Source organism: Cornus florida, unplaced genomic scaffold (genome assembly GCF_030987335.1).
Source record: "Cornus florida cultivar Cherokee Brave unplaced genomic scaffold, ASM3098733v1 CherokeeBrave_3.0.0_Hap2_Chr05, whole genome shotgun sequence".
NCBI lineage: Eukaryota > Viridiplantae > Streptophyta > Magnoliopsida > Cornales > Cornaceae > Cornus > Cornus florida.
Genome location: NW_026775575.1, coordinates 18,962,527 through 18,989,750, shown reverse-complemented (window position 1 = coordinate 18,989,750; position 27,224 = coordinate 18,962,527). Strand labels below are relative to the sequence as shown.

The 27,224-nt window shown below is 34.7% G+C and overlaps 1 protein-coding gene across 12 annotated transcripts in view; it reads left to right on the top strand.

Moving 5' to 3' along the window:
• The first annotated feature begins 208 nt into the window (after window positions 1-208).
• The window catches only part of LOC132306160 (beta-carotene isomerase D27, chloroplastic), a 56,541-nt gene continuing 29,525 nt past the window's right edge, over window positions 209-27,224 (top strand). For 3 of the 12 annotated variants that reach the window (XM_059803424.1, XM_059803421.1, XM_059803420.1), the window contains exons 1-7: window positions 213-438; window positions 546-638; window positions 2,295-2,396; window positions 2,527-2,626; window positions 2,785-2,876; window positions 2,993-3,073; window positions 11,575-11,643. In XM_059803424.1, coding sequence (XP_059659407.1) covers window positions 310-438; window positions 546-638; window positions 2,295-2,396; window positions 2,527-2,626; window positions 2,785-2,876; window positions 2,993-3,073; window positions 11,575-11,643 — 666 coding nt within the window. In that variant the 5' untranslated portion in view covers window positions 213-309. Of the gene's footprint in view, window positions 439-545; window positions 639-2,294; window positions 2,397-2,526; window positions 2,627-2,784; window positions 2,877-2,992; window positions 3,074-11,574; window positions 11,644-16,025; window positions 16,181-21,741; window positions 21,863-21,951; window positions 22,356-22,554; window positions 22,847-27,224 lie in introns of those variants that run through there. The other 9 variants (XM_059803416.1, XM_059803418.1, XM_059803425.1 and 6 more) reach the window with 9 other exon arrangements.

The window sequence follows — 27,224 nt, the reverse complement described above, 5'->3', positions numbered from 1 at the left end:
TTATTTTCATAAATTATAATAGATAGTTCTTTAAAAAGGTATTTTGCCAACTTAATTTTCAAATTTATTTTATTATTATTTTTAAAAAAAACTGAATTTCAATTTTCTGAAAAAAAAATTGAATTTCAATTTTCTAATTTTCAAAAATAGCAAAAGTCAGTTTTCTTATTTTCAATTATCCAAAACAGTTTGGAATTTGGATATACTCATATTTCACACACGTCAAAATTCGCAACTTTTCGTCAGTAGTTCGGAATCAAAACTTCGGATTAGGCAGAATCTTTCGCTCACTGCATAGCTATTAGTCCTATGGCTATGGCTGTTCTAGGCACTGGTTTCACCTTATCTTTTTCTTCTTCTCCACTTTCTCCTTCACATCATCGTTTCCTTCAACCCAAATTTCATTGCCAAAACCCTAGTTTTCGCGTCTCGTGCTCGGTACTATTTTTAATTTTTCTTCGAATTTCTATCAGCTGCTTGATTCAATCAGTTGCTTTATCAAACTTGCCTTTTTTTGTTTTGGTTTTCACCCTCAATTTCTTCAGATGAAAGACACAGAGACGGATTCGAGAGCTGAATACAAGCCTGGAATGTTGGATGACCTGTTCCTCAATTTGTTCCGAAACAAAATGGTCCAGGTGAGTCAATGTCGTTTATCTTCTGTCTCTATCATTACCTGGAGCTCTTGTTTCGTTTTTCATCTGTTTGGATACTGAGAAATTGCATATACGAAAATTTACGAAGCATGAATGCTGTTTGGTTTCTAACTTTCTATCATCACCTCTTGCTCTCCGGATGCGGATATTCCTTAAACATTGTTTTTATGTTAAACACCAATTCGGTGATTAAATATACCATACTGAATATATTGCATGAAAGGAAGATATTTTTTTTATTTAAATAATTAATTAATTTGTATAAAAAAAAGTGTACGTTTTTTTATTATAAATAGTAAAGTTTTAATAATAAGTTAATTATTTTATAAAATGGTAATTAAAATTTATTTATTTTTAAACATGTGTCTTACCATCCATATCCATATATGTTCCGTGATATCCCTCACTTCACAAACAAATCTTTCAAATCCCGATCCCCAAGATATAATTTCTAATTTTCACAAGTATGCATTTATTTCATTCCACGGAATAAGAAAATGGGAGGTGAGAGAAAATATGCTGATGTGACTGTGCAAAAGTGGTGTAAAATACACAATAATTTTATATTATATAGTGTTGGAGATTTACACATTGTAACGACCCACCTTATCACCCCTTTGGGTTCTCGTTGGCTACACTTTCGGCTTATTAATTGTTACAAATAGCATTTTTTTTTTAATCCCAATATTATTAATCAATAAATTGTCACTCTGATACCTTACAAGGGTTGACACAATTACACTAATTAATAAATTTAAAAAGTGATTCATTGATTTAATTTAAAATGTATGCTGTTATTACATTCCATAATGATTTCTCATCTGCTTTCTAAATGAAGATACCAAAGTAGAATGGCACACAAGCATCTCTCTCCAATTGTCCATGATTACATATTTGTGGAAGATAAAAGAGGGTGATCAGAAAGGTAGTTCACCACTGTCTAAAATGACTACCTTTCTTCTAGGCGCCGCACTCTATATCTCCTTTCAGCTTCAATATTGTAGATGAAATATATCCATGCAGCACACTGCCGAAAACAACATGACGCCCATCCAACCTTTAAAGAAGAAACAATTAAGAGGGATATGAGTTTGAAATATCACGGACCTCAAATCATAGGCTTAAAGCAGAGCCAATGCACGGTATAGGAGGCAACAGACTTGTTTATCCCAAAAATACAAATAATACGCATACATTGTAGATTAAATTAAGTAAATCACTATTTAAATGTATTAATCAGTGTAATTGTGTTAGCTTTATAAGGGGTATCAAAGTGAAAATTTAGTGGTTAAAAATAAGGGAACAAAATCAAATGAAAAATGGAAATATGTCAAAATTTGCAGATAACCCCCTTGCGCTATCAATATATATATATATTTTATCATTCTACACCCCATGGGGGTAAAACTTTCATTAATTGAAAAATTCGTCAGTTTTTTAACGGCTCTTTGTGACAACTGGGGATAAGTTGCAACCCTTATACGTAGTACAAGGGTGTTTGCTGCGTTTAAAGTTAGTGCAGGGGGGTGCAATGCCAAAAAATGAATAGTACAAGGTTTATCTGCAATTTACCCTTTTTCCTGCATTATCTTATAATTTATTAACATTTGATTCTTTCAAGAGGGTGTATATTAACAGGAAGTTGGGTGGGACTCGGAGAAGCCTGGTTACAATGGACTAATTGAAGTCGCAAACCATCTCATGACTGGTAGAAGCAATTCTGAAACTAAAGAAGCAGCGGTATCAAAATCAAAAATTTTTTTTCCTTTTTTTATATTGTGATTGTGAATCCCATTCTTTCTTGTAGCTCCCTATAGATTAATTGCAATATGGTCCTGCCATCACCATTTATTGTTTTGGCCTAGGGCAGGTCCGGATATTAAAATCATTGTTTCCTCCGTTTTTATTGGAGCTCTACCGAATCCTTATAACACCTATAGGAGGAGGGAAAGTGTCTGCCATGATGGTTGGTCAGTTCACTATTCCTTCAGTGTTCTTGGGGGCTGTTTTTATGTTCGGTTTTGATTCCAAAGATAGTGCATGTGTTTACTTTGGTTATTTTTGTTCAATTATATTACTTTTTGTTCCAAAGTTTGCATGAATCCCTTAAACGTTCTCGTTTTTGTAGCAAGGGTGACTGCATTATCTTGTCAATGGCTCATGGGCCCATGCACAGTTAACTCAGTAGATCTTCCCGACGGATCCTCGTGCAAAACTGGGGTAATGAGGACTTTCTAAAGTTGCAATCTGATTTGTGTGACACACTATCTTCTGGAATCCATTGATATGATTTGGCAATCTTAATTCACATTCATGGGTATGGGCCATTCATGTAGGTGTTTGTAGAAAGATGCAAGTACTTGGAGGAAAGCAAATGTGTAGGAATTTGTATCAACACATGTAAGCTTCCCACGCAGGTCAGTGATAGTGAAACATTTATAGAATTCCATACGTGCATCTATTCCTTGTTAGTAGTTTCTTGCCTTGATAGCTGCAATATTTGTCAAATTTATAGTTTTCAATTTGAATATTACAAAAGTCAGAACAAAGAACTGATTGTAAATATAAGCTATTGTGCTTTTTTGCTATCATGAATCGCACTTTTAATTTTGGGTTAATTTCACTGACATCCCTTTAGGTTTGGCCAAATATCACTTTCCGATATCTTTCGAAAATAACTATCACTCATATTACAAACTTTTGCTCCTTTTTTCACTCACACCCCAACCGTTACTTGCACAGTTCTGACACAATGTAAAATAACTTAAATATCCTTTGACCTTGTCAAAACAACTCTTTAACTTAAATAATTAGATAAAAAGACTAAAATATCCCTATGTATTTTATAAATTTACAAATCATATTATATATCTTTATTGTTTCTTATGTTATATTTATATATATTATGTTATATATATTATATTATATATATATATATATATATTATGTTATATATATATGTTATCTTTTTGCCGGATCCGTGTATTGGCGGGTATGCGGGTGGTAGTGATAGGTGGGTTTAATAATGAGGGTAAAAAATTAGGTCATTTAAGGAACTTGGTATTTAGGAATACATGGGATTAAAAAATTAGGGACAAAGTTGTTTTTTTACTTTTTTATTTTTTTTTAACGGAGACTGTGGCGGAAAAGTAAAAATGAACCTAAGTGATAGTTATTTTCAAAAGATGTTTGAGGGTGATATTTGACCAAACCTAAACCTAAAGGGGCGTCAATCAAATTAACCCTTTAATTTTTATGGGCTTCGACCACTTACAATATATAAACATGCAAACTCTTCATTCAGTTGCTACAAGAGCATGCATATACATTTTAAGTCTTAGTAGGCTCCATTTTTTTGGGTTAAAAAATGTGATAGAGAGAGTTTTATACACGTCAATATTTTGCTAAAATGATTGCTGAAGGACATATATAAAAAATAGTCCTAAACCGTGCTAAGTAGAAATAGTTATACCCGTCGCCATTTTTAAACAAATATTTCACTAAGAAGATTGCTGAATGAACATATTTGAGAAATAGTTGTAAACTGTGCTGGGTAGGAATAATTATTAAACAAAATAGTATTAAATAATTATAGGAAGAGGGACAGAGGAAAAGCAAATTACGTTGGGAAACATATGACATCTATTTTATGCAGTAGAACTGAAGTGGATTCAAAGATATTTAGTCAAAGAAACTGTTAATACTTGCAAAATACTGTAAATCATTTTCACTATGCTTGTATTATGCAGTACTAAAGGAAACTTATTTTGAAGTTGGCTTGTCTTGGTTAACAAAATTTTTAATAAAATAATAAGAAGTAAGAGGATGTCTGATGAGTGGTGCAAAAGTATTCTAATGCCTATATATAAAAATAAAGGGGATGTACACAGTCGTAATAATTATCGTGTATTAAATTTATTAGTCAATTGAACAATGCTTAAGATGAGAGACTGAAGTTTTGGGGAATCAATTTGGATATGTCGGGAAGGTCAATGATGGAGGTTATTTACTTATTGAGGAGACTAATGGAAAGATATAGAGAAGAGAGATCTCCATATGGTTTTTATTGATTTGCAGAAAACCCATGATAGGGTACCTAGAGATCTAATATGGAGTGGTTTAGAAAAGAAAGGAGTCAGAAAGGGATAAATTGACACAATAAAAGACATGTATGATGGTTTTTGTGATTAGTTAGAATACATGTAGGGAAAATATGTGAATTCTCAATTATTGTAGGCTTACATTATGGGTCCACAATTTGCCTTGGTTCTGGATGAGTTGACAAGCCATATCCATTCCATGATGAGATTCCATGGTGTATTTAACTTGTTGATGATGTTGTGTTAGTCGATGAGACTAGAGAATGAGTTAATGCTAAATTGGAGGCTTGAAGAGAAACTTTAGAATAAAAGGCTTTAAGAAAAGTAGAAATAAAAATGATTACATGGAGTGTAACTTTAGTAAATCTAGAAATATAAATGAGGAGTAGTGAGGATTGAGAATCAAGCGATACAAAAAGTGAACATTTTCATTATTTAGACTCAATTATTCATAATGAAGGGGAGGTTGGAGATGACGTTAATCATAGAAGCAAGGCAGGATGGGGTAAATAGAGGAGTGCATCTAGTATATTGTGTAATAGGCGTGTCCCTTTAAGATTGAATGAGAAGTTCTATCAACAATTATTAGACCAGGCATATTTTATGGAACAAATGGAAACGACATATGGATAAGGTGTGTGTGGCGGAAATGTGAAGGTTGAGATGGATGTGTAGCAAGACTAGAAAGGATGGAATTAGAAATGATCACCTTCACGAGATGGTTGGACTAGTACAAATTGGAGATAAAATTAGCGAAAATCAATTAAGATGGTTCACACATGTGCAAAGAAAGACTTTAAGCGTGCCGGTTAGAAAAAGTGACGTAGTCCACATTCAGGGTAATGTTAGGGGAAGAGGAAGACCAAAGATAATGTGGGTAAAGTTAGTAAGGAAGGATATGATAGCATGTGGTTTGACTAAGTGGGATGGAAACATATGATTCATGTAGACGACCCCAAGTAGTTGGGAAAAGGCTTGGTTGTTGTTGTATTGTTACCGTTATATAATAATTAGAAAAGATTGTAATCTAGTAAAATCAATAGTAAATATTATTTATAGTAGACACTTGATTTATAGTAAAATCAAGTTGAAGTTTGCTGTGAAGAAAGCATGGCATTTATAATAAAAGTGGACTAGTCCAGTGGGGTAAGATTTTGACTTTGGACAATCTGAGAAAGAGAGGATCAGAGGACTAATAACAGTGAACTGAACTGGTGTTGTTTGTGTAAAAGGGATGAAGAGTCCGTGGATCACTTTCTTTTGCATTTCCTCGTGTTGGAGCCTTATTTTTTGTTTGTTCGAAGTTCAATGGGTTATGCCTCGGTCTTCGAGGGACTTTATTGATGCTTGGAGAGGCTGCAATGTGGGAGGCCATGCCCATGACTTTTGGAGGGTGACTCCCCTTTGTGTTTGGTGGTGTATTTTGAGGGATTGGAATAGAAGATCTTTTGATGGGGAGGAATATTCCGTTGGGACTTTGAAATTTCTTATTATTAGTTCTCTTTTTAGTTAGGTGATGGGGAAAAATTGTATATTTATGAGAAAATTGTTGATTTTTTGGGTTCCTTGGGTCCTTAGGACATTTTCCTTGGCTTCGGTCCTTGTATAGTCTTCGGGATGCGTTCCCCTTTTGAACGCTTTCTAATATATTTTTACTTATAAAAAAAAGGGTTAATTACACTCACACCCCCTGAGGTTTACCCATTTGACAGTCACATGAAAGTTACCCTATTTTTGAACAATGACACCCCCTATAAGAAATGAGATCCAAACAGCCCCTAAAATGATGTGAAAAGTTGAGATTGCCCTTCATTATTTTATTTAATTTTAATAAAAAAATATCGGAATGATGAAATGACTAAATGCCCATTAATATTATTAAATATTCTCTCTCCTCTCCTCTGTTATGTGTTCTCCCTTTCATCTCAACCTACGAACACCATCGCCCCCAACAACGACGGCCACCAATCCCTACCACGACCACGACCACGACCATGCTAAAATAGGCCGATACCCAAACTTGGCCCATCCAAAACCTTAATTGCCCTCTCCGATACCGGAATTGCCTCCTCAAACCTCCCCAAACTCCAGTAAATCGCCACCACTACGAATGATTTCGAAGCTTAGAGCGAGTGGTCCAACAACTTGCTCCGGTCATCAACGGACGCGGCGTTAACTAGCTTCTCCATCAACCTCTTCTAGATGGAGCTCCGATTAAAATATGATGAATAAGCAAATACAGAAAGCTAGAGAGGTTGGCACATTCGACCAACCAATTGAGAGATTGGATTAATTACGCCCCTAGAGATAATACAGGTTCCTGTTATTCTCCAAATGGGTTTGTTAACACACATATCAATTGGACTTCTGCAACTAAAGTATAAAAATTCAACATTAGGCTAAACCCACAATGGAAAGAGAGAGAGAGAGAGAGAGAGAAAAAAAAAAAAAAAAATCAGAATACATAAAATTTCACCAATTTCTTGAATCAGTTGAAATTCATCATCACAGAAAATTACCTAGACTGAGCTCTGTGTGTGTCTATATGTAATATGTGTTCATGCTTTTGTTACTGATTTTTCTAGTGTATAGATTTGGGTTAAGTGATTCCTACCCAAATGGGTTGTATCTTAGTGAGTGAAAGTAGGTGTATAGAGAGAGAAAGAGGGGGTGGATTGGATTAGAAATTGGTATGGCTTGTTATTGAAAACCTACTCATTGGGTAAGAGATATCATCATTTGTAGTCTCACAATAAAAAACCTATAACGTAATTCAACCCTACTTTCCCATTAACCTTTCCTAGTAAATGGGGAGTTTATCTGTTTGCTTATGGGTGATGGTGAGGTTGATGGTGGTGGTCGCCGTATGTGTATTTAAGAAGACAGTGTGTGCATATTGGGTTAGTTTTGGCCATTAAAATAATTTTTAAAATAAGGTTAAAATGGTACTTTCATTATAGAAATTAGTCAATCCACAAGTCAAAGGGTATTAAACTCAATTTACCTTGTGTCAGAGATGGTTGGGGTATCATTGTTAACTTTACCAAACCTAAAGGGGTGTAATTGTTCCAAAATAGGCTAACTTCCATATGACTGTCGATAGGGCAAACCTCAGGGGGTGTGAATGTAATTAACCCTAAAAAAAATTATTCTGTTAAGGAGTGATTTAAGTGCTCAAATCACTAATGATATTCTCCAAATATAACATCTTCTAACCTTCCCCTCAAGCTAGAGCGTGTATGGAAATAACACCCAACTTGCATATCAAATCATGAAACATATCGTTTTTCTAATGATTTGGAAAAAAAAATAAGCTGAAGGCAAAGAATAATGCTACCGAACACACCGACTTCCTAAATAAGTCACAAATAGTACCGAGAGACCTTTGGCACCTTTCAGATGTATAGGGAATACCCTAAAATAGCGGTCCGAACCTCTGAAGTGATCCTTTTTACATTGTCGCACACACCAGGCAACTACCATAGGGTTTTTCTGTACCTAGGCAGTCGCAAGAGAGAAAAAAATAACTTAATTCAATGCTTAATTCATTCAGAATTAAGCGGTGATCCAATTAAATGTGTATGATAACGCAATATGAATAATACTGAAATCGGTAAGTGCCACTTAAAATGGGGTAAAATTTTAAGTAATAGGATATCACTTGTCACTGAATGTTGAACGCTAACCACTTAAAAACTTCAGCCCTTAAAATTCAGCTCTTAAAATTTTCAATACTTAATTTTTAGTTTTATCAAACAATACCTTTGATACCGTGTTGTAAATAATAAAGTATAAGTGAAGACATAAATGAAACAAGAACACAAAGATATTACGTGGTTCAGCCACTAGGGCCTACATCCACTGCACAAAGAGTCCAAAGGGCTACATCATTGTTACAATATTCTCTCTTAATCTTTGTATACAGTGATTACCTCTATTTATAGGTGAAAGAATACAAACATGTTATAAATATCGTTGAAAGATATAAAAGTTTAAGGGAGAAATTAAACATGAAGAACAGAACACACAAAGCCCAAAGGGCTACATCATGTTTGTTTTATTCTCTCTAATATTGGTTACCATTAGCACCTCTATTTATAGGTAAAAGAATACAAGTGATAAATTTGGAAAGTACATTGATGGAGGATTCCTAAAATATATCTCATAAATCACTCCAATTAGTATTCTATCATAGGATAAAATCAGTCCTATGATATTCTCCAACACCCCCTCTCAAGTTGGTACATGGAGATTTTAACTCAAGTGTCCAACTTGAAACTAAATACGAAGTTGTCGAGAGTTCGAGACGAGTTGATCCAAAGACTTGAGACAAATGATCCGAGAGGAGTAGAGTATAGAGTAGGGTATGGTAAACCTACTCTGATACCTTGAAAGATATAAAAATTGAAGAGAGAAATTAAACATGAAAAACACAACACACAAAGCCCAAAGGGCTACATCACTTCATTATATTCTCTCTTAATATTGTTTACAATCAGTACCTCTATTTGTAGGTGAAATAATACAAGTGATAAATATGGAAAATACATTGATGGGGGATTCCTAAAACCTATCCCATAAATCACTCCAACCAATATTCTATCATAGGCTAAAATCATTCCTATGATATTCTCCAACAAATATGTTATAGGAAAGATTCCTAAAATCACTTCCATGATTCATTGATATCAATATTCTTTCCATGAGTGATTTAAGAACTTAAATCACTCTTATAATAATATTCTCCAAACATAACCTCTTCCAACAGAAGCAGACAACTTTTGTTTTTCTTTTCTTTTAACAAAAAAGAATACATTTGCATTTAATGTGATTAACCGGTTGTTGGTTTTTCAGCCATTTGGAAAACCAGAACTGTGAGCAGTTTACATAGTGACCATACGATGATGACATTCGATGGACAAAATTTTTATTTCGTGCAAGTTGCTCCTTCCACGTGAGGGAGCAACTGAATATTATTATTATTATTATTATTATTATATATATATATATATTAGATTCTACTGGTAAAGAAATTGCCAGATTGCTGCTTTAAAATCCAATGCTATAAAGAAAATGGTACACGTCTCATTGGATAAATTTAGTTAGTGGTAGAAATGCTTATCTCATTCTACAGATGCTCCCATTCACGCAACTCCTTGAGGATACAATAGTTGGTTTTTGCCGTAGTTGTTAAAATCCTGATCCCAAATTGCCGAACCGATCCCAATCCCGATCCCATCTAAAATCGCTGGGAAGTAGAATGTTAGTATGATCTCTAGAATTTGAAATAGGATCGTAGAATTTCAGAGGATCGCGCGGTCCTACCGATTCTACTAAATCGTGTTATTTAGTTCTTCCAAATTTATTTGGGCCTCCAATTCATTTTGGGCAAATAAATTTGATCATTTAATATAAAGTCCAAATTTTAAGCCTAATGACATGAAAAAATTAAAAACAAAAACAAAAATCAAAGACCCAACATCAAATGTAGAGACGATCCAACTATGAAATTCAAAGGTTTGGTGTTGAAGGATATAAATATTAAAGTTACACACACTCTAATAGCTTAAGCTTTTGGAATAGATGGTTGTTAATATGGTATCAGAGCCAAAAGTTTCGAGTTCAAACTTTACCGTCACCCTAATTAAAAAATTGAAAAGCACGTGTTGGACCAAAAGAAGGCCACACATGAGGGGGTGTGTTGAATGATATAAATATTAAAGTTACACCATCTCTAACAGTTTAAGTTTTTGGAGTAAATATGGTTTAAAACTTCAAAATTTTCATCTATTTTGTTTTATTCTTCTTAATTTCTCTTTTCTTCTTTCTTTTTCTATTTTTCCACATATTCTTTCTCCATTATGAAACAAAAACAAAGAGCGACTTTCTTTCTATCTTTGTTTTTTTCTTCTCTTTTTTAACCAAAAAGTAAACTTTTCAACTAAATTGCTCAGACATTTAGGCAACTAAATTGTACTTTTCCCTCTACTTCTCCGTCACTTTTTCTATTTGTTTAGTCTTTACTTGAATTTCTTTGGGGAGATTTTGCTTGATTGTAATGTTGATTTTTTTTTTTTTTTTTGTTGTTGTTGTTGTTGTTGTTGAAATCAAAAAATTGATTGCAAGTGTTTGTGACGTGTGTCTTGGTATATTTTAATGTTTATTGGTTTTGCTAGAGCGTCTCATTTGGTTATTTAGTCTTATTCTCTACTTATATTGAAAATATTTGATTTAGAAAGCTAGTTTGAGTTACTTTTCTAATAGCTCTATAGAATCTCACGATTCTCGATCTGATCCTACAATTCCGATCCTATGGACCCTTGATCGATCCAACATAGAATCCTTATCCTAACAACCTTGTTTTTCGCTTTTTTATTGCTAGAAGTTTGCAGTGTAGCTAGGATTGGATTATTGAATGCTCCATCCGTCCCAAAAAAAAAGTGTGCACCTTTCCATTTTTAGCTATCCCAAAATAGGTGTCCCATTTGAAAAGTTAATGTACTATTTTTTGTAGCATTACCATTTTAATCTTATTGCATTGAATTTATAAAAAGTAAACTATCACATCATGGACCCACTATGGGTAAAATTGATAATTCATTCACTATCAATACAATAAAAGAACACTAAAAGTCATCCTCTTAAAAGGTTAGATTTCCAAAAAAGGACACTTTTTTTGGGATAGAGGGAGTAGCTGTTTACAAAGTTCTAACACTGTAATTATGAATAAATTAATAGAAATTTTTGGAGCTTTTTACTTGTATCTGTACATCATATTTGAGTACTATATATACATTTGATATTCTTCTTATTTACAGACTTTCTTCAAGGATTACATGGGAGTTCCTTTATTGATGGAGCCGAACTTCAGTGATTATAGCTGTCAGGTACTACTACTTTGTTTAAAAATATGTTAAAATATTCTTGGCTGTGAAGGAAATTGCAGCTGATAGTTAACATAATACTTAATCAACTCTCTTACTCCTGCTCAAAGATACAATCTGTATCACTACCTTGCTCTCACTGGTTGGGCAAAAAAAATTATTGCCATTAATACCAGGAGCATAACTACCTCAAGCTTGCCTTTCATTTGTAATAACACTGCCACCTTCACCATCACCTTCACAATACCACCAGTTTCATCACCACTTCCACTCCAAATTATGTTTCTGTCAGTTTCATTGGATACAATGTACCCATTCAATAAATTTATGATACCAGGAGTTTTTTTGGCCATGGGCTGAGCCTTAATTTCTTTTTGGGTTTATTTTGCCATGGACTGAGCCTTTTATACAAGTTACTTAATGAAAAAGAAAGGATTTACTCATTCATTCTATAATTGCTTGCTGGAAGTGCAATTCAACAGATTACAAATAATTGAAATTCAGACTTGCCAAGTAATCCTGATTCCTCCTGTCCATATCTAGTTTGTCCAAGACTCAAATCATAATAACAAAATCTATCAATTTATCTGCTCAATGTTTATATGGAATTGTCAAGCAGAATTATGAAAAAAAGGGAAGTTGTCACTTTACCAATTACCTTGGCGACGATGTGTACACATCGGTTGCTTTAGTAACTGCCCATATATACACATATGCCCGTTCTCTTGTTCCCTGGCATGGATAGCCCGTTATATGTGACTGAAAAGGAGGCCATTGCCTCATCAAATGGCTGATAAAGAACCCACTTTGCCTCTTTATCTGGTTTTCAAAAAACTGAAATCCACCCACCAATTCTATCTCTCTCAAACTCAAAAAGGTGAAAACTACCATTATTTATCCTCTTTCTGTTTTGTCTCTCTTCCTTAAGTATGGATCTTGTTGAAGAGTCGACATCGTCCTCATGTGATCTAAAACAGCACCGCTTAGCTAGGATTGACACTGTTGTGGTGCCTACCATTAACCCTCCGATGATAAAGTCAGTGATCGGAGTAATTAAAGCAGAGAGATTTTTGGTATTAATTGCCCGTACGTCATTGGTGGATATAAATATGCATTTATAGCTGGGAAGGCATTGAATTTGTTGTAACTTTCCAGAAGATTTTTCGGAAACTCAAATTTCAATTTTACTTATCCTCGTACCATCAAACCTCTTTTGAATTTAAAGTTGTTGACCGCATTCCAACTTTCTTATGTTATCTTATTTGATCTTATCATGTTGTTGACTTGTTGACCATCTGTTGAGCTTTTCCCTCTATCAGTTGCCCCCCGTTCACATATTGTAGCTTGCTTTAGGTTGGGAACGTGAATCAAGTGGCATCACGCTCGCTTTTATTGAATTAGAAAGATATATATGAGCAAACACTAAGCATAACTCATCTTCGGTTGGCACGGACTGTCTACCTAACTACTCTAATATACGGTGCAGTACAACCCGTCTTCCCTAAGCATAAATTATCAAATTATTCATTCATATATTGGCTAAGCACCATTGCATGATCACTACTCCTATAATCACAGAAAATAAAAGAAGTTTGAATTCGATTAAAGCAAAATCAATTCTAAGACAAGATAGAGATCTTATTAAAACCAATTATAATCATTAAATCCCAATTGCTTAGTACAACTAAGTCAATTGATCTTAACCATGCAATCAATATACATAATTCAGAAAAGATCCCAAAAAATAGGATCAATTAAACCATGTTAATTAGCTAGGGCTACATCAATGCCCTAAGAAGGAATTTAGCTACTCATGCAGAAGGAAGAAATCTTCAATCATGTGCTGAACGCCATCTCCATGGACTGTTATTTCTGATCGGAACCACCTTATTCAACCTTCAACAACGGAGAGAAGCCTTTACCCGCCAATCTCTCTCTGTCTAGAACTTGTCTAACCTCCTAGCCTCCCCTTTTGTGGTAATCATACCCTGAATAAGCTCTAGAACGGGCCCTGAATGTGAACCATAAGCTTTTGATAAAGTCCGGCCCGTATATGGTAAGAAGAGAGTAAAACATGCAAATCCCGTAACTATTAGGATTTTAATTTTGAGATGTACCTAGAATCAATCTTAGGTGAGCTGTGATAAATCCTAAGTGCCGCCACGATCGATCGTACCAAGGCCACAAGCGATTGTAACCTTGGCATTTGGCAAAGTTATTAAATTTGTTAGAGTGTTTAGGATCGATCCTAGAGGAGCTGAGATTGATCCTAGCTTCATGGATTTCATTTATTCATCGTTCTGAGCCTGGAATCGTCCCCGGACATGTCAGTGCTCCTCCCGATCCTTGGAAACACCATAAAGGCTTGAAATAGGCAAAATTGACCAGTTTGACGATGAACACTTGAAAATAACCAAAACCAAGTAATTATCATAATTCTCAATACTTGAGCATTACTAAAGCACTAAGATATGCAACTTTTAGGGCTTAAATGTGCAAGATTCAGCACTCATCACACCCCCAAACTTACATATTACTAGTCCCTTAGCAATACAAAGCTTGAAAACAGAAAAGAAACAACTATACTAACTACTCATTTGTGGAAGAAACGATTGCATGCAATAAGCCTTTAAACCCCTAGTGGACGAGTTATAGTCTCTTGAGGGTTTTAGAGATGTTTGTGCAAAATTTTGCATATAGCTCTTTTATCACATGTGAAACATCAAAGAATATCCCAAATATCATTATGAAGAAAATTACAAGAAGTATGTAGAGAAATGCTTATCCAACGACAACTTACGATAGCCCAATATCATGCTCAACATTAATAGTCCCCACTCAAAGCTCAAATCAACAAATCAAATAATAATCAACTCTATAGCATCCTTTAAAAGTGAACCATTATCCATCTATGTGACTTACTTTCCATTCTCACATACATTACATAACATCCATCAACTCATTAGCAATCTTTTTCAAAATTTAACTCCCAGGCACAAGGAATGTATAACAATTGTATGCATATTTTTTTCATTTCTTTTTCATTGATTTTTTATTGCAAGAGTATTGTGCAACGTCTAGATCCATTAAGCTCTCTAGAAGACCCCATGTAACAAGATTTCAGTCAATGACTCCCAAACTAGACGGCTTTAGGGCACTACGTGTAAAGACACCCCAAATGACTTAATAACTTGAGTCAACTAGGCTAAAAATTAATAATAATAAAAACTTGACTTCTTTTGATCATACTAAGCATTCCACTTTTTGACGTGAGCCCTCAATGCTTATTGAGGCAAAAGTCCTAGTTAGTGAAAAGGGCAACCTATTTTGCATGCATGATCATTATTATGCCAAAGTTGTCAAAAATTCAAAGTTCACTAACTCGTATCAGTCAATTACATAATGTAAAGAGATGTCAAATTTATACACATAGAACGGATGCAAGTGTGCTCATGTGCATAGTGAAGTCATCTAGAAGTCAAAAATTATAAGAAAGTCAACATGATCAATGATGTGGACCACTAAATGCAAAACACGATGTCAGATATTTTTCAATTTATCCCAGAATAGCAACTAATCCAGATAAAAGATGTAATAATCAATCGAAAAACCAATATGGGATATCAATGTTTTTCACAAAATAAAAAATCATCGCTAATCATGCTTAATTAATTTCAACTCAATCTCATATACTCTAAGTACCTTACCCTCGAACTTGAACATCGTAGTGTCCTTAATGTGCAATGAGAACAAAAAGAAGAGAGTGTGATAGAACAATATTACCATGACACAATAGAGGATCATAGAAAGCAAGACGGACAAGAAATGGAATAAGAGTAAGCAAAGTAGCACACCCCCAAACTTGAATCCAAAAACCTGTCAAAGAAGTTGATGCAGTACATGAACGAACAGGCATGAAGACTGCATGAACAATGCTCAGGAATATTGTTTTCTAGTTTCTATTTTTTGTTTTAGGAAAATTTTTATTGTTTTAATTTTCTAACTAGTTTTGTGTTTGTTTTAGGAAAGTTTCCATTGATTTAATTTCCTATATAGTTTAGGATTTACTTAGGCCTATAAATACATGCTATTGTAATAGTTTAGGGGATCAATTATCTCTTTTATTAATATCAGAAAGAAAATTGAGAGATTTTCTCAATCTCCTCGTGGATTTGAGTGTTTAAAGAATATGTTGCTATTCTTAATTATTTTGCTTGCTTTCATTGATCTGATGCGTCAAGTTGGTATCAGAGCCATTCTACATGGATGGTGATCAGGGAGAACATGCGGTGATTGTGGGAGAATGTCAACAATTTTGTCAGGAACTTAAGCAAGAGATTTAGACGGTGGTTGAACGTCTAACTGAAGCCATGAATCTTGTGCAGGTTCATAATAGGCATGATCAGGACTAACCTAATGATGTGAATCAGCTACGACAAAGGGTTGGAAATCAATATGGTCCTCTTCAGCATGCTAATAATCAGTGCCAGTTTCAACAAGACGTCTAGTCTAATTCGAGCGATGATCAGATTGAAGATATTGTTCTAGCACATGGAGATCATAAGGTCGAAGCAAGTCATCGAGGATTTAGGATGAAAATTGACCTTCTGTCTCTTAATGGTCAACTTGATATTGAAGATGTCTTGGACTGGCTTGAAGAAGTTGAAGATCTTTTCAAGAATTTTGAGATACCCTAGAACAAGAATGTTCCGCATGTAGCCTTTAAATTTAAAGGATGTGCTTTATCTTGGTGGAACAAACACATATTAACCGGAGGAGGCAAGGAAAACAACTTTTGTGGTCGTGGTACAAGATGAAACAGCTATTGATGGCTAATTTGTTACCACCAAATTATGAGCACATGTTGTTCCAAAAATATCATAATTGTTGGAAAGAAAGTTCTGTCACAATGTCTATAAAGGAAATTTACAAGAAAAATAGTGACATAAGGGTAGATCAAAATAATTTTTTTTCAACAAGTGATGCTATGGAGATTGGTCAGAGAAAAATTATGTTGCTCCACTTCTTGTTGTTACATATGATGCAGTTAAGGAACGTAATGCGGAAAAAGAAGAAGATAGTGAGAAGAACTTCCATACTGAGAGCGAACAACATGAATTAGTTGATAATTGGGTTAATGAAAAATTTGAATTCCATGTCGAAGACTTGACAAAAGAGTGCGTGTACGAAGATGGTGAAGAATCATCATGGGAAGTAAATAACAACACAGTAAACGCAGTTGCACAACCTTTGGATTTGGATAATATTGTTGTCAAAGATTCAAATTATAATCCAACTCATGAGAATTTCGGGTGGCAAAGTAATGATTACCCAAGTGACACTTGGTTGCCAAGAATGAGGCTTGGTAAGAATCTAGTAATCAGAATTAGTGGTCATCTATGGTTGTGGGAGTCAACTGATGCCTCTTTTAAAGGTGACTATATTTTTGGACTTGATTTTAATGGATTTCAACTAGTCCTCGAGAACAGTTCGGAGCAATACTCTTTGAGCATGTTTGGTGAAAGTGATACCCATTCCTTCCATGCTATGATTAGGTGTGGGATTCACACCTTTATAAGTTTGGACTAAGGAAAACACCAAAAGCTTGGTTGGATGAATGCAAGTTTGATAGCTTTGAATTTGGTGGTTTGACTTCAAAGGTGCACACTGAGCATCGGTTAAAGTAGAAGGAAAGAGAGAACAAATGGGTAAAAATTCTAAAGCAAGTTTACGAAGAATTAAGAACAAGTCGTCAGTGGTATAGAATTTTTTTTCATATTCATATATGATCCAAAACTAGAGGACATGTTTTTTTTTAAAGAAGGGGAGCTTGATGTAGTACATGAATGAACGTGCATGAAGACTGCATGAACAGTGCTCGGGAACAGTGTTTTCTAGTTTCTATTTTATATTTTAGGAAAGTTTCCATTGTTTTAATTTTCTAATAGTTTAGTTTTGTTTTAGGAAAGTTTTCATTGTTTTAATTTTCTAAATAGTTTTGTGTTTGTTTTAAGAAAGTTTCCATTGATTTAATTTCCTATATAGTTTAGGGTTTGCTTAGGCCTAAAAATACATGCTATAGTTATAGTTTAGGGATCAATTATCTCTTTTATTAATATCAGAAAACTGAGAGCTTTTCTCAATCTCCTCGTGGATTCGAGTGTTTAAAGAATACGTTGCTGTTCTTAATTATTTTGCTTGCTGTCATTGATCCGCTGCGTCAGAATTCAATCGGCAATATCATGTATGAGTAACAAGTCCCCCTGTTGGGGTAAGAAAATAATCATTACATGCACAAGTATAGAGAACAAGAAGACACAAGTCATGTAATAAATCCAACTATGCCGTTTACAATCGATCCTAAGGATGGACGATCGATCGTAACGACGTATGATGCCATTAATATCACTAGATAGGTTATGATCGATCCTAGGAATGGATGATCGATCGTAACGGCGTATGAGATCGATCCTAAGAAAGTTAAGATTGATCGCCTACACTTGGAATGTGCATTGAATCACCGGAGGACTTACGATTACTAGGATCGATCCTATTGGCTTTTTTTTTTTCCTTAAAAAAAAAAGAAAAAAGATAACTGTTGGTCCCACATTTGAATTAGGGTTTGCCCTTTTAAATGCCAAAAAGTTTGTCACAGGTTCTCTACATTGAGTTCTAAGTGATTCTGGCATGAACTATGCATATAATTGATCCACAGGGGTAGCTTGGTTATTCCACAATGTTAAGTAAATTATTCAAATGATCTAAAGAAGGTACATTGTCTTGAAGACTCTCTCTGTAGGCCTTTCAGGGTTAAAAACCCTAGTATAGTTCTTGATATTTGGCTATAGAGTATTTCAGGGGCAATTAGGTCTTTTCACACATGTATTATATCATAATACATTTGTGTATGATGGTACATTGTATTGAATTGCTTATATTCTCAGGTTGATTGACTGATCACAATCTCAGTTGCAGAAGGCAATGTATATTGACAAGTGTTACTACAAGGGCATTTGGTCAAAGCAAATTATTGAGAATTTTTATGACACGTGTCTTGTGGTCATAGTGTGAGAATATGTAGGCTGTAATTCTTTGCTTAGTGATTAAGCTTGTTATACATTCATATACATATATATATACATATATATACACAAGGCTGTCAATAAGCTTGCATGTTAGAAAATATTTTCTGTGAAGGTGGCAGGGGTATTATGGTACATTCACAAGGGAATTACGTATTATTCCGTGGTCAATGATGGGATAATGGTGAAACATACATTCCCTCTTTAAGATAGGATTTGTGCTCAAGGTGTACTATATATTTACTATTATAGCATTTTCTAGGTTTCAAACCTTCAAGAAACCCTAAGGCAAGCAGTATTGAGAGAGAAGAGAACTGAATATGAACACATTTTATGAGATTATTTGTAATGATCAAAGCTTGATTTGAGCTCAGAAATACACTCAAAGAATTCACAAGAGTAGATGATTAAACGGAGGCATGTTGCTATGATTTTTGCTGATGTAGAAGCTGGTTTGGAGGTCTAAGTTTGATTTGAGCTTGTTGTGGTGTTGAGACAAGGTTGAGGCAAGTGTAACTTATTATTTTACATCTGCAGAAAGTATGTTTTTGACCATCTTTTAGCTACATTTGATTTTGATGTCTCACGCGTGAGAAATAGCTTGTTTTACTGGTTTAGCCTGTTGATCTAAACTTATCATCACTATATCTTGCTATGAGTTGCATTATTATCATCTGAGCAAGTTTCTGTAGCTAAATCAAGGCTGTTGAAGTTGAGATTTGCATAGGAAAAATGTCAATACAGATTTTGACCTTATAAAACCCTAGTTCTTAAAGGTTCTACAGAAATGAGCCTGTATATGAGTTGTAATTGTGTATACATGCTATTATTCATCTTGATTATCATTTGAGCATGTTTGTAATGAAGATACAAGGCTGTGGATTTCATCTCTGAGTTTGTGGGACATGAAATTCCTATTTTACCCCTCAAAACCTAGTTTCAGCAGAATGAAGGCAAGGTGTTTGTATTTATACTTTGAGCTGATTATTCACTCTTATCTTGTGTAATAGCTTGAGTATTACTGTAATACATCTTTTAATATGTATTTAGTGAGCTGTGAGAGCTTGCAGGGTCCAAACAGGGTTGCTTAGGATAGGGGAAGTGCATAGTGCACTTAGTGGTGCTAGTGTGTGTGTAGAGGCTTTGAAATCTAGTGTTTCATCTTGTACAAGGGTATGTGCAGAGAGTTAGACAGCTGAGTGTGTAACTACTTGTATACAACTAGTGGAGATTTTATTAGCTGAGGCCAAGAACCAAGGTTTTTCCCTATTGAGAGAGTTTTCCTTGTAAATGCACCAAGTAATTACAAGTGTGTGTAAGCTTGTTGTATCTGTCATCATTTTCATCACATTGTATTGATCATACAAAGAAGAAAAGTTTATACAAGAACCAATTCACCCTCCCTTCTTGGTTCATCAATTGGTATCAGAGCTTTGGTCTGCCTTTTTGAGGTTTTGACAAACCCGCAGAAGATCTTGTGCAATAGATTAAGGTTAGGTTACAAACAAAGCACCTGGTTTTGATGGGTCCAATTATGATTCATGGAAAACAAGGATGGAAACTTTTCTCATGTCTCAGTCCTATGATGTATGACATGCAACCATCTATGGTTTTATGGTTCTCAATCCAAACAACCCTTCGGCAGATGATAAAGTTGCTCTAGCAAATGATGGAAAAGCAATGCATGATCTCTTTTATGCTCTAAAGCAACAAGAGTTCAAAAGGATCAAGAATTGCAAGACAGCTAAAGAAATGTGGGATTCTCTCAAGACTGCTCAAGAAGGGAATAATGTTATCAAGGAGAATAAGATACAACTTCTCAAGGTTTAATATAAAGGCTGCAAGATGGAATAAAGGGAAGCTATTTCAGAGTACTTTTTTAGGATCAATGAAATTGTAAACATGAAAGCTCTTGGTAAAAAGGTAAAAGACTCTGAAGTATACAAGAAGATCTAAAGACCTTAACTTCAAGGTTCAATGCTAAGGTCATTATTCTTGAAGACAAAGACCTCTCTCAAATGAAAATTGATGATCTTTAAGCTTCATTCACAGCATATGAGATGAGAATTGGTGCACCTACACAATACAGAAGAGAACACAGTATGGCTCTCCATTCACGAGTCTCTGGCCACTAGTGGCCTTTTCGATTGGGTCATCCTTCTTTGAGGTACTTGAAGTATGCACTGCATTTTCTCGAGTTTGTATCTACTTTAGATGTGAGTCGTGTCAATTGGGCAAGCATCATAGAGTTTCTCTCTTTTTGAATTGGTGCATACCGATATATAGGGTCTGCTCATCATACCAATCTCTTAGGTTTTTCCTATTTTAGTACTTTTGTTGATGACTATTCAAGGATGACATTGCTATTTTTAATGAAAGATCATTCTGATCTTGTTTATGTATTTCAATCATTTTATAAAGAAATTGAGGACCAAATTGGATGTGTTATCCGAACTTTAAAATCTGATAATGCTATGGAATATGTTAAAAGTGTTATTTTTGAATTTTTTGACTCTCGTGGTATTTTGCACCAAACTTCTTGTTCTTATACTCCTCTACAAAATGACATAGCAGAACGAAAAAGAAAAGGCATTTAATTGAAATAACTTGAACTTTAATGATCCATAGGCATCTTCCTAATTCATTTTGGAGAGATGCTGTTTTAACTGCTTGCAATTTAATTAATCGCATGTCATCTTCTGTTCTTAACTGGCAATTTACTTATTTTATTATTTTTCCTGCTCGTCTGTTATTTGCGTTGCCTCATGTTTTTGGTTGTGTGTGCTTTGCTCATGTGTTACATTCTAGCATTGAAAATTTATCTCCTCGTGCAATTAAATGTGTATTTGTTACCTATTCTTGCATTCAAAAGGGATGTAAATGTTGGGATCCTAGCACTTGTAGTTCTTTTGTTTGAATATATGTGACCTTTTTTGAGGACACTCCCTACTTCTCTTCACGTGGTGTACCTTTAAATATTGACTTATGGCTTCCATTGCCTGTCTCTACTTCACATGAGTCTATCACACCAAAACCACTTGAAGTGTACAGTGGACGCCCACAAAAAGCATCCCACCAATTATCTACTTTTATCGAGGTCTCTCCTTTTGTTGCTGATCTTCCTATTGCATTTTGCAAAGGTACTCAATCTTGTGTTACTAGACTACCTATTTCTAACTTTCTCATATAATAATGTTTCACCCTCTTTCTCCTATTTTTTTTATCCCAGTTGTCTCTGCTACTCTTGTTCCCAAGACTTTGCATGATGTTCTTTCTAATCCAGATTGGCGAAAAGCAATGGTAAATGAAATGGATGCCCTTCATCGTAATTGAACATGGGATCTTGTTCCCTTACCTCCTGGTTCCAAACCGGTTGGTTGTGAGTGGGTTTTCACTATCAAATATCGTCATGGTGGCTCTATTGAGCAGTTCAAAGCAAAAGGGTAAACCCAGACCTATGGTGTTGGCTATGATGAGATTTTTTCCCCTGTTGCTAAGATTTCCTCTATCCGTGTCCTTATTTTACTTGCTACCAATTGTCAATGGCCGTTGTTTTAATTGGATGTTAAAAATGCCTTTTTGCATGGTGACTTGACTGAAGAAGTTTATATGGAGCAATCACCTGGGTGTGTTTATTGCCTTAAGAAGGCCCTATATAGATTAAAACAATCTCCAAGGGCTTGGTTTAGAAAATTCTCTAAGGCAGCATTAGAATTTGGTCTTAACAAATGCTAGACAGATCATTCGATATTTCACCAGCACATTAAAGCTTGTTTCATTTTTGTTATGGTGTATGTAAATGATATTGTGATTACATGTGATGATTTTACAGGCATTGGTAAGTTGAAGTTGTTTCGGCAAAATCGGTTCTAGACTAAAGGCTTGGGTAAACTCAAATACTTCTTGGATATTGAAGTTGTTAGATCCAATAAAGGTATAAGTTTATCTCAAAGAAAATATGTCTTGGATTTATCAGAAGAAAAAAGTATGTTAAATGGTCGTCCGGTTGATGCTTCTATAGATCCAAATACAACTTTTGTCTAATGAGGGCGATCTATTTAATGATTTGGCAAATATTGATGCATTATTGGGAAATTAATTTATCTCACTATCATTAGGCCTGATATTTCATAAGGAGTGAGTGTCGTAAGTCAGTTCATGGGAGCTCCTAGGATGCCACATTGAAATGCTGTTCTTTGGATTATCCAATATCTTAAACAAGGTCCAGGTTTTGGGTTGCTATATAAATCAAATGGACATCTCAGGGTTGAAGGTTTTACAGAGCTGACTGAGCTGGTTCTCCCTCAGATACGAAATATACTACAACCTACTGCACTTTTGTAGGAGGGAATCTTGTTACATGAAAAAGTAAAAAGCAAATAGTGGTAGCATGCTCTAGTGCTCAAGCTGAGTACAGGGCCATTACCCATACCTCTAGTGAGTTGCCATGGTTACAACATTTTCTTGAGGAACTTGGGTTGATAGTCAAAACTCATATTTCGTTGTTCCGTGATAACTAAACAACTCATCACATTACATCCAACCATGTGTTTCATAAGAGGACCAAACATATTGAAGTTGATTGTCACTTCATTCGAGAAAAAATACCAAGTGGTACATTTCTGCTCCATTTGTGAAGTCCGAAAATCAACTAGCTGATATGTTTACTAAAGCTCTTTGTCATAACTGGTTAAAGACTATTTGCTCCAAATTAGGATTATATGATATATATTCTCCAGTTTGAGGGGAGTGTTAGAATAATTATATATTTATGTTGGGCCAAGAATGTAATTACCTATAATTGGTGGGGCCATTATATGAATAACCCATTCTTGTACTTGTATATAAGCTACATTTTATTTAAGGTTCAATAATATAGAAGAGTTTAGAGCTTCCATCAACATCTCGCTCTTTCTACAATATCAAAAGGTGATGTAAAGCCTGTAGGGACTCAAAATCCCAAAATGATTATGAATTAATGACCCTCTCATAGCCGTTTCATGTGTTCGAGCCAAAATACATAGAATCTAGCCTAAATAGGCTCAATCAAGTTAAACCAAACAGGCTCGACCGAGCCAAACAGGCTCTACCGAATCAAGACAAGTAGGCTCTGGGCTGAGCCAAGCAAGTCTCGATCCGGGTTGAGTCAAGTAGGCTTGATTTGGATTGAGCCACTCGTCCTGGGCTGAGCACGTAGGCTCGATTCGGGTCGAGCCAAGCAAGACTCGATCTGGATTGAGCCAAATGGGTTGGGCCACCTAGCTTAATTAAAAAAAAAAAAAAAATCTACATTAGTTGGAATACTAAATTTTCCAGTTGTGTTGAAAGTAAAAGCTCGGGTAAAGGTTTCTTAGTTTCTTAGTTTCTTAGTTCACGTTCCTAACCTAGAGCAAGCTACAACATGCGAACAGGGGCAACTGATAGAGGGAAAAGCTCAATAGATAGTCAACAACAACAACATAATAAGATAAGATAATGAAGTTGGAATGTAGTCAACATCTTTAAATTCAAAAGAAGTTTGACGGTATGAGGATAAAGTAAAATTGAAATTCAAGTTTCCGAGAAATCTTCTAGGAAGTTACAACAAATTCAATGCCTTAGCCATCTATAAATGTACTCATATGAACTAATGAGGTACGAGCAATTAATACCAAAAATCTATTTGCTTTAATTACTCTGATCACTGACATCATCGAAGGGTTTTTGGCATGCACCACACCGTGTCAATCCTTGCTAAGCGGTGCCGTTTCGGATCACGTGAGGACGACTCTTCAACATTACTTATAAAAAAAAAAAATCCCATTGTGGCACTTTTCTTTTATATATATATTTTTTTCATAATTGGTTATGTATGAATAAAGAAAAATAATATTTACAAGCGCGCAGAGGGCATACCCTCAAAACTTTACTTAAAAAGGTAAACGTATTTCAATAAGTGAAAAGAAATGCAAAAAAAATTACAATCTAAATAATGTCCCTAAGAGACATATTATAAACTTCTAGAACTTATAGTAAAATTTGTCGAGCCACCTCAAAAGTGGATCTAGAGCTGCGATCATGAAGCCTACGATTTCTCTCTTGCCAAATACTCCAAAGACCAGCAACTAGCATAGTATGAACCATTTTACTGCTCTACTATGAAAACCATAACATCAAATCTTCCACTGTATTCATTAAACTGAAATCAATCCTCCAACCAAGTGTGTCTACAAACCAATTCCAGAAATTCCTTGCAAAAGGAAATTGGACAAACAAATGATTCCTTGTGTTAATCCCTTGTAAACAGGTAGGACATCTCGGAGCCAGCTGCACCTTCCTTCTCTGCAAATTATACATAGAAGGCAATCTGTCTTGAAACAAAAAGACTCCATTAACTGACCAACGTGGCCTAGCTTTTCCCCAGCAAATTTTAGACCAATTAACCTCTATATTTATGGCCTTACAACTCTGCCAAGCATTTTTTAAAATAAAAGTACCTCCATCCCATAGTAACCTATCAGTTCTAGTATGGATAGTCAGTGTACCCAAATAATCTCTAATAGGTCTGAATAGATCCTCCTACAAAAGTTCAAAATTCCATCCACCATCAATCATTAGATGAGACAGCGGTGTAGACCAAGAGAAACCCAGCTTTCTGACTGTTCTTTTCTAAAACTTTGCATATTAGATCTCTAGATACCGTATTGTGTGGGCTTTTTTTTAAGGGAAATTACACCGACACCCCCCTAAGGTTAGGTCAAATCTTAAATAAATGAATATTTTGGTTTTAATTTTCAATTACACCCCAAATTACTTTTTGAACTCCGTCACATGCAAATTGACCAATTTACCCCTAATTTTTTTAACACAATTTAATACAAAATATTTGTAATCTTAAATGATAAAAATTCCCCAATTTATTAATCTGACACACCATTCCTGCCAAATCACTCTATCTCTATATATTTGTATATCTAAGCTGAATGGGCTTAGACCCATTAGGAGCACTCAACGTATTTGCTTTTGTTCCCTTTTTTTTTTTTTTTTTTTTTTTGTTCAATCAATGAAGGGTGAAAGACTGAAAGGGGATACATGTAATTGTTTACCGGCTGATATGACTCATGGATGCCATATACTATCTCTGTCCCAAAAAAGATGTTGCGTTTGGGAAAAACGTGACATCTTTTTTGGGACAGAGGGAGTATCATTTAGGCTCTATTTCATATGTTTTTCTATTTACTTAATAATTAATATCTTATCCAATTTCCAACCTTCTTGTACTTGGAGATAAGGACTTAATCTACAATTTTTATTTTATTTTATAATTATACTATGGTAATAATTGATAGTATATAGGTTTTTATATTTGGAAATAATATGTGTTGAAATAGATTTCTTTTAAAAAACCAATAAATCCTATCAATTTTCAATAGGAAAATTAAGTGTTACCTTTTAAATATTTTTCTACTTAGTTTTAATCTCTCAATTTCTCTATTTAAACACTATTGCAAACTACAACTTAAATTTTGAAAAATTTATATATAATAAAACATTAATTATTATTTTTTAACTGTATAAACATGTTTAATTTTTCATTTTTTTCTTTTCTAAGAAGTTTTTAAGAAATTTGCAAATGTTTTATTTGTTAAATTAACAAAAATAAAACTATAATGACGGTTTTTCATGATAACTTTAATTTCTTGTGGCTAAGTTTTACAAAGTCATTATTTCAGTCAAATTTTACCACCACCCCCATACTTGCCCCCATACTCGCCCCCGCCCCAGACCCCTTATCCCCGTCCCCGCCCCATCCCCGGCCCCGGCCCCGGCCTCGATTAACATATATTATTTTTTTAAAAAAACATAATTTTTCTAATTTTCATATATATACTAAATCTAATTTAGCAATAAATTATTAAATGTAAGGGTATATTAGTAATTTAACACTTAATCGGGGCGGGGCGGGTTTACCCCATCCCCGACCCCGGCCTCGGTGGGTTTTCAAAATTTACCCCCATCCCCATCCCCGTTTACATAAAAGGGTCCCCATTCCCGCTATAAACGGGACGGGGCGGGGCGGGGACCCGGCGAGGATGGGGAATTTGCCATTCCTATGTGGGGGTGGTGGTGATGGGTTCTGTTGGTTTGTTGAAAACTCGGGGGGTATTTTGGTCATAAAAAATTTAAACATTCTTATTTAAGTCAACAAGAAGTTAAAAGGATAGTATAGTCATTTTGCATGTAAAAAGTACACTTGCATCACTGAAAAGTGACAGTTGGGGTGTAAGTGAAATACAGATTCACTCTTTCAAATGTAATTAAAAATTAAAATCAAAATGTCTATTTATGTGAAATTTGACCTAATCTCAAGGAGTGTTTGTGTAATTTACCCTTTCTTTAAAACTCATAATTTTTTTTTTTTTAAAATTATTTGAAGATCTTTAATTTATTTATTTATTTATTTGAAACTCATACACCCACTTTGCTTTTGTGGAGATTTGTACCATCGAACTACTTTAGAAG